The sequence below is a fragment of the Medicago sativa genome, chromosome 4, assembly GCF_051527215.1.
Source record: "Medicago sativa cultivar Bolivia chromosome 4, Bolivia_mono, whole genome shotgun sequence".
Classification (NCBI taxonomy): Eukaryota; Viridiplantae; Streptophyta; class Magnoliopsida; order Fabales; family Fabaceae; genus Medicago; species Medicago sativa.
Genome location: NC_140752.1, coordinates 25,732,725 through 25,744,143, shown reverse-complemented (window position 1 = coordinate 25,744,143; position 11,419 = coordinate 25,732,725). Strand labels below are relative to the sequence as shown.

Genomic DNA, 11,419 nt, shown 5'->3' with positions numbered 1-11,419 from the left:
ACTCTTACTACCTAGACACTTTATTGGCTCCCCCCCCACACTTGGGAGAAGCATTGTCCTCAATGCATGAAGGAAACAAGAAATTAAAAGGAAGAGAGGAAAAGAAACGAAGAGAAAGGAAGAGGAAAGCTCACATTTTTATTGGTTCCCCGGTGGAGGATATCGGGCGTTGAGATATTCTTGCATTGCTAGAAGAGCATTATGGGTCTCCTCACGCGTTGAGATATTGGTTTGTTCTTTGCACCTCCTCTTGCATACCGGAGAACTCTTCACCAAATTGTTGTTGATTGGTGTTGATCTTTTGGAGCTCACTTTGCATCCAATTCCATTGCTCATCATCCATTTGTGTTCTGGCTTCATTAGGCAAGTCAGCACCTTCTTCACTTGCATCTTCATCATCTTCGGGTACCTGAGGATTAACAACATACAACAAATTTCCTGCCACTTTTATGTCGGTGCGGGCAGGGTTGGGCAATATAATCAATGTTTCTCCTCGGCTGCCTCGAAACTCAAAGGTCCTTATATCGGTTTCATTTCGGATAAAGTTCATTTGCACAAGATCGTGCTTGCTCAAAGTGTTGTTTCCCTCTATCCTATTGAGTCCTGCATATCTTACCCCAAACTTATTTGCTATGCATGTTATAATACCACCGGCAACAATCACACTATAATTCTTGGTGATAGAGGATAAGTGATCAAGTAAGTAGTAGCATGTGTTCACGGGGTGATTATTAAGTGCAGCCCAAAGAATGAAGAGCTCGGGTGCTCGAACTCTATGTAAGTCCGTCCTACCGAAGATAGTGCATCCCATAATTCTTTGAAAGTAACGGAGGACAGGGTTTTGGATAGCACTAGCTTTGTTGGACCTAGCAACGTAGTTATTCAAACCTGTGATTGTGGTCCAAAAGGCTTCAGGGTCATAGTTCACGGGTTTTGAGTATTGACTAGTTGAATCATGGATGAGCCCCGCATCGGCGAAACCCATGGTTTGGCAAAAGTAATCAAATGTCATGTCATAGTCAGTACCTAAAAACCGAAACGAGACCTTATGTTGGGGGTAATCCGACTTTGTCTTATCTTTTATGAAGCAAAATGAACTTAAAAACTCATAGACAAGGTTTTCATACCCCGGGTAAGTTCTCATCAAGCCGGACCATCCTAGGTTTTCAATTAACGATTCTACTTGCTCTTTTATACCTAGGTCCAACATAGCAAAGAAACAAGGATAACGATTCGGAAATAAAGGTCGAGAGAGAAGTTTGTTATACCTTTTTCTTTGCTCGGAGTTCTTAAATTTGATGCCATGGAACCTTGGTGATGCTTCCTTCCCTTGCTTGTTTGAAGACATTTTTGACCGAGTTTTTGTGATGGGTATACGTTGGAAGTAAGGTTTTTGAGTGGTTGGTTGGATTTGGTTGGAAAATTTGTGGTTTTTGGTTTAGGTTAATGAGGTATACGAAAATTGGGGTTAATGGATTGGATGGATGGAAATTGATTTTGTTTGGGTGTTTGTTTTTGGAATTGATTTTGGATTGGTTTGGGTGAAAGTTTTGTGTGAATTGGTGGAGTTTTGATGGAGATATGTGAGGTTTAAGGTTGAGGAAAAATGGAGGTTTAGAGAGAGAAGTTGGATGAGAGGGGTTTTTGTGTGGTTTGAATGGGAAGAAGATGAAAAATTGATGTTTATGGGAGGGGAAAGTCGCGCGCGGCCGTGCGCCTTGGAGGCGTGGGCCGTGCGGACCTTGCTGTTCTGGCTGGGCAATTTTTTCAAAAAAAATCGCGCACGCCCACGCGCATTGAGGCGTGGGCAGTGCGCCTGTTTCTGGTCCTCTGGGTCAAAATTTTTTCAAGTTTTCTATATCATATCGGACATGTACCTACAAAACAAGTAAAAACAACACAAAACAAACGAAAACAAAGCGGTAAAAATAGGTGGGTTGCCTCCCACGAAGCGCTCTTTTCACGTCATTAGCTTGACGATAAGAGGGGACCCTCAGATAGGATCGAACACAACATTTTGTGTGGTTGATGCTAGGTAGCGTTCTCTCATCTCATACTCAGCCTTGATGGAGGAAGGAGAGATTTCCTTCAGGTGGTTTCCTAATTCAAACTCCATCCTCTCATTATTCATATGGAACACGATCCTACCATTCAACGCATCAATAAAAGCACCTGAGACCACAAGGAAAGGAAAACCAAAAAGGATTGGAAATTGGGGGTCTTCCTTCGCATTAACTACCATAAAATCAACCGGTATGATAGTGCCTCCAATTTTTACCGGAAGATTTGAAACATAGCCAGCTGGGTCAACGGTGGAATGGTCAAACAATACTAAGGTATGCTCCGCCGGTTCTAATTTTCCTACCCCAATTTTCTTAAAGAGAGATAGGGGCATTAGATTTACGCTAACCCCTAGATCACACCTAGCGTTTTTTATACTTTCCTTCCCTATGGTGCAAGGGATGGAAAAACTACCGGGATAACGGTATTCTGGGGTTGATCTCTCTAGAAAAATGTTGCCACTCTCCTTAGGTGATGCCAGCGTCTCCTTATCCTCTTTGCGTCCTTTAGATAAAATATTTTTCAAAAAATTTGCATAAAGAGGAATTCGGGACAAGGCCTCAACGAATGGGATTTTGGCACATATTTCTCTCATTATCTCAATGAACCTTTGGAGTTGTGCTTTCTTACTATGCTTGTCTAGTCCTTGTGGGGAAGGGTTCATCTTTCTACTAAACTTTAGGGTCATAGGGTTTTTGCTTTCTACCCTAGCGTCGCTAACCGCTTCACTCTCAATGACATGGATATCTAAGATGGGTCCTCCTAAAGATTTTTCTTCCACAAGGCTAACAGCATTCACGTGGCTCTTTTGATTAGTCTCAGGTTGGCTTGGGAGGGCTCTAGAGACTTGAGAGGATGAAGAGACTTGTTGGTTCAATTGGGAGATCTGAGTCTCCAACATTTTGTTGTGTGTGGCAATAGAATCTACCCTATAGGAGAGTGTGGAGAGGGATTCCTTTAGAAGTTCAGTTTGTTGCTTAAACTCTTGGTTTAGTTTTTCTTGTCCTAGGACAAAATTTTCTATCATGAGTTCCAACTTAGATTTCTGGGGTGCCCTTTGGTTGGTACCGTAGCTAGGCGGTGTTGCTTGTTGCCCAAAAGAGTTTCTGTTGTAAAAGTTTTGCCCTTGCCTAATACCTTGGTATTGGGCGTAGTTCATTTGCTCTTGGGTGAAAGCAACACCTCCCAGCTGGCACTCATTGCCACTATGACCAACGATTCCACATAACTCACAAGAAGGAGAAGGAGAAACAGCATTAACATTCATTTTATCAAGTTGAAGGGTTAGTGACTCTACCTTAGCAGCCAAATCATCATAAGAAGAGACTTCATGCACACCTGTTTCCTTCTTTGATGATGCTCCAGCAGTGTTGGCCCTTTCGTTTGTCCACTGGTAATGATTTTGGGCCATATCCTCTATCAGCGCATAGGCGTCGGCATAATTTTTATTCATGATTGCTCCACCTGCAGCTGCATCAACGGTTAGTTTGGTATTATACAAAAGACCGTTGTAAAAGGTGTGGATTATGAGCCACTGTTCTAGACCATGGTGAGGACAAACTCTCAACATCTCCTTATAGCATTCCCAAGCTTCATATAAAGACTCTCCATCCCTTTGGTTAAACCTAGTTATTTGGTCCCTCATTCTAGCGGTTTTGGAGGGTGGAAAGAATCTAGCAAGGAAGGCTTGTCGCATTTGGTCCCATGAGGATATGGAACCCCTTTCTAGGGAGTGGAACCAAGCACTCGCTCTATCTCGAAGGGAGAAAGGGAAAAGGTGTAGCCTGACGGCTTCTTGGTTGGCTTTAATGGTTCCACTAAGCCTAAGGAAAGTAGAGATGTGTAGATTGGGATCCTCAGCGGGGGATCCCGAGAATTGGTTTTGCTGCACAAGGTTTAAAAGTGCAGGCTTGATCTCAAAGTTGTTCCCTTCGACGGGTGGATAAACTATGATAGCCGTCGGCTCTTCCGTTGAAGGAGTAGCGTACTCCTTGAGGGTACGATTGTCTGCCATGGCTGCAAGCTATCAGAAAGTCAAAAAGAACAAGAAGAAATCGATTAGAGGAAATAAAGACAAGAGGAAAGTAAATACAGAAAGAAAACCTAACCGTCACCAAAGTTGATCGGAATTTGGTCAACTCCCCGGCAACGGCGCCAAAAACTTGTTACCGTAAATCCGCAAGTGCACGGGTTTACCGTAGTAGTAATAAAAAGAGAGTATCGATCCACAGGGAGTTATTTAAATTCCAATCAAAAGTAGTAAAGGTTAGGGAGAAATCGATAATTAGGGTTTCAAGGTAATCTAAACGACGGTTGAAAACAATAGCTAAAGGCAACCTAGGGATTATTGGTTCATCCTATGGTTGACCTAACATCCTAATCCTAATCCTTGTTTATGTAAATCCTAGTTTCTAAGGACGAATCTCTCTAAAGCCTATCCCCTTCTTCGTTCGATATCCGGGGAGTGTGTCTCTCAAGGTGTTAGACCTATTCTCATGGCTAACTACTATATTAAGATCCTTGATTGTACGAGATTCTATAAGTCCCAAGGTTCACTAGGCTATTCTCATGCTTCGCAATCCTTGTCTAAATTCACTTGTTCGGTTATTAAGACTTCTTCGTTCGATTCATCACCTTAATAACTAGGGTAACGAATTAACAAGTACTAACCCTCCGCGTTCGAATCCAAAGTTTGGTACTTGTTAATATCGTTGTGAAGAACGGTGAATTTAGATAAGAAAAGTAGGGTTACATAAACTAGGGTTTCGGATTAGGATTGTTGGATCAAGCCATAGGACTCTCCCAACAATCCCAAGGTCTAAGGGAATTACTCACTCATGGTTGGTGTTGCCATGAATGAATAAGAAGAAAACAATAAGAACAATTGAATAAAAACGAGAACTTTTATTGAGAAATAGTATTCTGTCACAATACAATATTCAGAATTCAAGATGATGAAACAAGGAGAACAAGCTCTCTATTTATAGCCTACTAATGACTTAAGCCCTAAGAAATAACTGAAGGAATATTCTCTGAAGATCCATGGGCTTTATCGTCAAAGCAGGCTGCGTAGAAAACCGCTGTTCGGAGCAAAAAGCAGCTAAAAGGGATGCTGGCAATCGCGCACGGCCGTGCGCCTCGCAGGCGTGGGCCGTGCGCCCTTCACTGACTTGGGGGAGCGAATTCTGATTTCTTCAAGTGCATATTTCGGTCCCAAATCTTGGAAATCTCCTATTTTTGTGCTCCAAATCCCTTTTCTTTAGCTCCAAGCCTTGCAAATCATATATTTGATCCTGAAATATAATATTGGATTCTTTGAAGTAAAAAGCTCTTAAATATAAATAAAAACACATAGAATCTAATTAAATCTAAATAGAATTAAACTAAATAACTTAATTAAAATACGTAATAAATCTACTTATCAAACTCCCCCACACTTGAATCTTTGCTTGTCCTCAAGCAAAAGGCATAGACATAGCAGCATAGAAAACATTTAAGTATATGACAAAATTAAAACACATGTTCCCTCCAAGGCCTTGTCCTAAGCATACAATAATCACCACCTCAAGAGCCCCTTATGATTCCTATTCAACCCAACAAGAGAAACTAAGTGAGTGTGTGTGTGTAGTGCATCCCCTTTGCTCCTGTATAAACAGGTATTATGAGGAAACAGGTTCTAACCCCAACAGTACATCAACCGAGAAAAACCTCATTTTCATTCCATATAAGCAAGGTGGGAATTAAGTTTAAGTTGGTTCAATTTTAAATTGTGGACCATATTTTTCTTTTCTTTTGGTCTCTTTTGGGGCTACAGATGCCTAGGGGATATCACCTTTTCATAGGAAGTCGGAGAGGGACTCACTCCTTCCTCCACTACTCCGGCAATCACCCTAAGTAGTGCTGTAGTTTGTAACTTCTTTCATAAATTTTTTTTTCTTTTTCTTTTCAGAAGTTTGTAGAAGCTATACAATCACTAAGGAGGTACCATCCTTCACGTAGGAGTTGTTCGAGTACACTATCCTTCCCTCCATGCTTCGGCGGTGTTCTCAACTTAGTGAAAAAGTGAAAATCATGTTTCCCCCCATATTATTTCAACGTTAAATAAAGTTAATTAAATTTCCCCACACAAGCTTATACTACTTTTACTCCTAGAGACTTTAAAGGGTCCATGTACCATTAAACTTAGAACGTGGTCCTTAAAATACCTATTCATACACTTACTCAAAGGATGCACTGTGAATTTTCTCATTGGAGAAGTTTTGTTCACCTAGAATCAATGTGGGTCTATTGGAAAAACTTAAGGCAACAAGAAGCTATTTTCATGTACACAACAAGAACATTATTTAGCCTATATTGGAAGAGAACTTAACAAAAAGTATATGTCATATTTAACAATTAAAACAAGAAAACTATCTAGCCGCTTACATGCCTTTCGCAATAAAACAAAACAAAAGATAAAAATTCAAGGGAGTTTGAAACACTACGACTCTTACTACCTAGACACTTTATTGGCTCCCCCCCCCCACACTTGGGAGAAGCATTGTCCTCAATGCATGAAGGAAACAAGAAATTAAAAGGAAGAGAGGAAAAGAAACGAAGAGAAAGGAAGAGGAAAGCTCACATTTTTATTGGTTCCTCGATGGAGGATATCGGGCGTTGAGATATTCTTGCATTGCTAGAAGAGCATTATGGGTCTCCTCACGCTTTTGGTTTGTTCTTTGCACCTCCTCTTGCATACCGGAGAACTCTTCACCAAATTGTTGTTGATTGGTGTTGATCTTTTGGAGCTCACTTTGCATCCAATTCCATTGCTCATCATCCATTTGTGTTCTGGCTTCATTAGGCAAGTCAGCACCTTCTTCACTTGCATCTTCATCATCTTCAGGTACCTGAGGATTAACAACATACAACAAATTTCCTGCCACTTTTATGTCGGTGCGGGCAGGGTTGGGCAATATAATCAATGTTTCTCCTCGGCTGCCTCGAAACTCAAAGGTCCTTATATCGGTTTCATTTCGGATAAAGTTCATTTGCACAAGATCGTGCTTGCTCAAAGTGTTGTTTCCCTCTATCCTATTGAGTCCTGCATATCTTACCCCAAACTTATTTGCTATGCATGTTATAATACCACCGGCAACAATCACACTATAATTCTTGGTGATAGAGGATAAGTGATCAAGTAAGTAGTAGCATGTGTTCACGGGGTGATTATTAAGTGCAGCCCAAAGAATGAAGAGCTCGGGTGCTCGAACTCTATGTAAGTCCGTCCTACCGAAGATAGTGCATCCCATAATTCTTTGAAAGTAACGGAGGACAGGGTTTTGGATAGCACTAGCTTTGTTGGACCTAGCAACGTAGTTATTCAAACCTGTGATTGTGGTCCAAAAGGCTTCAGGGTCATAGTTCACGGGTTTTGAGTATTGACTAGTTGAATCATGGATGAGCCCCGCATCGGCGAAACCCATGGTTTGGCAAAAGTAATCAAATGTCATGTCATAGTCAGTACCTAAAAACCGAAACGAGACCTTATGTTGGGGGTAATCCGACTTTGTCTTATCTTTTATGAAGCAAAATGAACTTAAAAACTCATAGACAAGGTTTTCATACCCCGGGTAAGTTCTCATCAAGCCGGACCATCCTAGGTTTTCAATTAACGATTCTACTTGCTCTTTTATACCTAGGTCCAACATAGCAAAGAAACAAGGATAACGATTCGGAAATAAAGGTCGAGAGAGAAGTTTGTTATACCTTTTTCTTTGCTCGGAGTTCTTAAATTTGATGCCATGGAACCTTGGTGATGCTTCCTTCCCTTGCTTGTTTGAAGACATTTTTGACCGAGTTTTTGTGATGGGTATACGTTGGAAGTAAGGTTTTTGAGTGGTTGGTTGGATTTGGTTGGAAAATTTGTGGTTTTTGGTTTAGGTTAATGGGGTATACGAAAATTGGGGTTAATGGATTGGATGGATGGAAATTGATTTTGTTTGGGTGTTTGTTTTTGGAATTGATTTTGGATTGGTTTGGGTGAAAGTTTTGTGTGAATTGGTGGAGTTTTGATGGAGATATGTGAGGTTTAAGGTTGAGGAAAAATGGAGGTTTAGAGAGAGAAGTTGGATGAGAGGGGTTTTTGTGTGGTTTGAATGGGAAGAAGATGAAAAATTGATGTTTATGGGAGGGGAAAGTCGCGCGCGGCCGTGCGCCTTGGAGGCGTGGGCCGTGCGGACCTTGCTGTTCTGGCTGGGCAATTTTTTCAAAAAAAATTGCGCACGCCCACGCGCATTGAGGCGTGGGCAGTGCGCCTGTTTCTGGTCCTCTGGGTCAAAATTTTTTCAAGTTTTCTATATCATATCGGACATGTACCTACAAAACAAGTAAAAACAACACAAAACAAACGAAAACAAAGCGGTAAAAAAAGGTGGGTTGCCTCCCACGAAGCGCTCTTTTCACGTCATTAGCTTGACGATAAGAGGGGACCCTCAGATAGGATCGAACACAACATTTTGTGTGGTTGATGCTAGGTAGCGTTCTCTCATCTCATACTCAGCCTTGATGGAGGAAGGAGAGATTTCCTTCAGGTGGTTTCCTAATTCAAACTCCATCCTCTCATTATTCATATGGAACACGATCCTACCATTCAACGCATCAATAAAAGCACCTGAGACCACAAGGAAAGGAAAACCAAAAAGGATTGGAAATTGGGGGTCTTCCTTCGCATTAACTACCATAAAATCAACCGGTATGATAGTGCCTCCAATTTTTACCGGAAGATTTGAAACATAGCCAGCTGGGTCAACGGTGGAATGGTCAAACAATACTAAGGTATGCTCCGCCGGTTCTAATTTTCCTACCCCAATTTTCTTAAAGAGAGATAGGGGCATTAGATTTACGCTAACCCCTAGATCACACCTAGCGTTTTTTATACTTTCCTTCCCTATGGTGCAAGGGATGGAAAAACTACCGGGATAACGGTATTCTGGGGTTGATCTCTCTAGAAAAATGTTGCCACTCTCCTTAGGTGATGCCAGCGTCTCCTTATCCTCTTTGCGTCCTTTAGATAAAATATTTTTCAAAAAATTTGCATAAAGAGGAATTCGGGACAAGGCCTCAACGAATGGGATTTTGGCACATATTTCTCTCATTATCTCAATGAACCTTTGGAGTTGTGCTTTCTTACTATGCTTGGCTAGTCCTTGTGGGGAAGGGTTCATCTTTCTACTAAACTTTAGGGTCATAGGGTTTTTGCTTTCTACCCTAGCGTCGCTAACCGCTTCACTCTCAATGACATGGATATCTAAGATGGGTCCTCCTAAAGATTTTTCTTCCACAAGGCTAACAGCATTCACGTGGCTCTTTTGATTAGTCTCAGGTTGGCTTGGGAGGGCTCTAGAGACTTGAGAGGATGAAGAGACTTGTTGGTTCAATTGGGAGATCTGAGTCTCCAACATTTTGTTGTGTGTGGCAATAGAATCTACCCTATAGGAGAGTGTGGAGAGGGATTCCTTTAGAAGTTCAGTTTGTTGCTTAAACTCTTGGTTTAGTTTTTCTTGTCCTAGGACAAAATTTTCTATCATGAGTTCCAACTTAGATTTCTGGGGTGCCCTTTGGTTGGTACCGTAGCTAGGCGGTGTTGCTTGTTGCCCAAAAGAGTTTCTGTTGTAAAAGTTTTGCCCTTGCCTAATACCTTGGTATTGGGCGTAGTTCATTTGCTCTTGGGTGAAAGCAACACCTCCCAGCAGGCACTCATTGCCACTATGACCAACGATTCCACATAACTCACAAGAAGGAGAAGGAGAAACAGCATTAACATTCATTTTATCAAGTTGAAGGGTTAGTGACTCTACCTTAGCAGCCAAATCATCATAAGAAGAGACTTCATGCACACCTGTTTCCTTCTTTGATGATGCTCCAGCAGTGTTGGCCCTTTCGTTTGTCCACTGGTAATGATTTTGGGCCATATCCTCTATCAGCGCATAGGCGTCGGCATAATTTTTATTCATGATTGCTCCACCTGCAGCTGCATCAACGGTTAGTTTGGTATTATACAAAAGACCGTTGTAAAAGGTGTGGATTATGAGCCACTGTTCTAGACCATGGTGAGGACAAACTCTCAACATCTCCTTATAGCATTCCCAAGCTTCATATAAAGACTCTCCATCCCTTTGGTTAAACCTAGTTATTTGGTCCCTCATTCTAGCGGTTTTGGAGGGTGGAAAGAATCTAGCAAGGAAGGCTTGTGGCATTTGGTCCCATGAGGATATGGAACCCCTTTCTAGGGAGTGGAACCAAGCACTCGCTCTATCTCGAAGGGAGAAAGGGAAAAGGTGTAGCCTGACGGCTTCTTGGTTGGCTTTAATGGTTCCACTAAGCCTAAGGAAAGTAGAGATGTGTAGATTGGGATCCTCAGCGGGGGATCCCGAGAATTGGTTTTGCTGCACAAGGTTTAAAAGTGCAGGCTTGATCTCAAAGTTGTTCCCTTCGACGGGTGGATAAACTATGATAGCCGTCGGCTCTTCCGTTGAAGGAGTAGCGTACTCCTTGAGGGTACGATTGTCTGCCATGGCTGCAAGCTATCAGAAAGTCAAAAAGAACAAGAAGAAATCGATTAGAGGAAATAAAGACAAGAGGAAAGTAAATACAGAAAGAAAACCTAACCGTCACCAAAGTTGATCGGAATTTGGTCAACTCCCCGGCAACGGCGCCAAAAACTTGTTACCGTAAATCCGCAAGTGCACGGGTTTACCGTAGTAGTAATAAAAAGAGAGTATCGATCCACGGGGAGTTATTTAAATTCCAATCAAAAGTAGTAAAGGTTAGGGAGAAATCGATAATTAGGGTTTCAAGGTAATCTAAACGACGGTTGAAAACAATAGCTAAAGGCAACCTAGGGATTATTGGTTCATCCTATGGTTGACCTAACATCCTAATCCTAATCCTTGTTTATGTAAATCCTAGTTTCTAAGGACGAATCTCTCTAAAGCCTATCCCCTTCTTCGTTCGATATCCGGGGAGTGTGTCTCTCAAGGTGTTAGACCTATTCTCATGGCTAATTCCTATATTAAGATCCTTGATTGTACGAGATTCTATAAGTCCCAAGGTTCACTAGGCTATTCTCATGCTTCGCAATCCTTGTCTAAATTCACTTGTTCGGTTATTAAGACTTCTTCGTTCGATTCATCACCTTAATAACTAGGGTAACGAATTAACAAGTACTAACCCTCCGCGTTCGCATCCAAGGTTTGGTACTTGTTAATATCGTTGTGAAGAACGGTGAATTTAGATAAGAAAAGTAGGGTTACATAAACTAGGGTTTCGGATTAGGATTGTTGGATCAAGCCATAGGACTCTCCCAACAATCCCAAGG

General features: G+C 41.6%; 2 protein-coding genes and 2 non-coding genes across 4 annotated transcripts; 2 read left to right on the top strand and 2 right to left on the bottom strand.

The window, feature by feature from the left end:
• Nucleotides 1-1,993: 1,993 nt before the first annotated feature.
• Nucleotides 1,994-4,075, bottom strand: LOC146927274 (uncharacterized). The gene is made up of 2 exons (XM_085707050.1): nt 3,972-4,075; nt 1,994-3,884 (listed from the first exon to the last, which is right to left on the bottom strand). The coding sequence occupies exons 1-2, from the start codon at nt 4,073-4,075 to the stop codon at nt 1,994-1,996; spliced, it is 1,995 nt and encodes a 664-aa protein (XP_085563176.1).
• On the top strand, nt 3,603-3,709 carry LOC146927275 (small nucleolar RNA R71). Its single transcript, XR_015009170.1, has one exon. It is a non-coding gene; the product is annotated as a small nucleolar RNA R71 (small nucleolar RNA).
• A 4,459-nt stretch (nt 4,076-8,534) lies between the features above and the next one.
• Nucleotides 8,535-10,616, bottom strand: LOC146927272 (uncharacterized). Its single transcript, XM_085707049.1, has 2 exons — nt 10,513-10,616; nt 8,535-10,425 (listed from the first exon to the last, which is right to left on the bottom strand). Exons 1-2 carry the CDS (start codon nt 10,614-10,616, stop codon nt 8,535-8,537), a joined length of 1,995 nt encoding a protein of 664 aa, XP_085563175.1.
• Nucleotides 10,144-10,250, top strand: LOC146927273 (small nucleolar RNA R71). Its single transcript, XR_015009169.1, has one exon. It is a non-coding gene; the product is annotated as a small nucleolar RNA R71 (small nucleolar RNA).
• Nucleotides 10,617-11,419: the final 803 nt, after the last annotated feature.

What these genes read in the sequence shown, in the direction of transcription:
- LOC146927274 (XM_085707050.1), bottom strand. Translation starts at nt 4,075, where the DNA reads ATGGCAGACAATCGTACCCTCAAGGAGTACGCTACTCCTTCAACGGAA. An exon ending in GGGAACAACTTTGAGATCAA is followed by an intron (nt 3,885 to 3,971) that starts GCCTGCACTTTT and finishes TACTTTCCTTAG; the next exon opens with GCTTAGTGGAACCATTAAAG.
- LOC146927272 (XM_085707049.1), bottom strand. Translation starts at nt 10,616, where the DNA reads ATGGCAGACAATCGTACCCTCAAGGAGTACGCTACTCCTTCAACGGAA. An exon ending in GGGAACAACTTTGAGATCAA is followed by an intron (nt 10,426 to 10,512) that starts GCCTGCACTTTT and finishes TACTTTCCTTAG; the next exon opens with GCTTAGTGGAACCATTAAAG.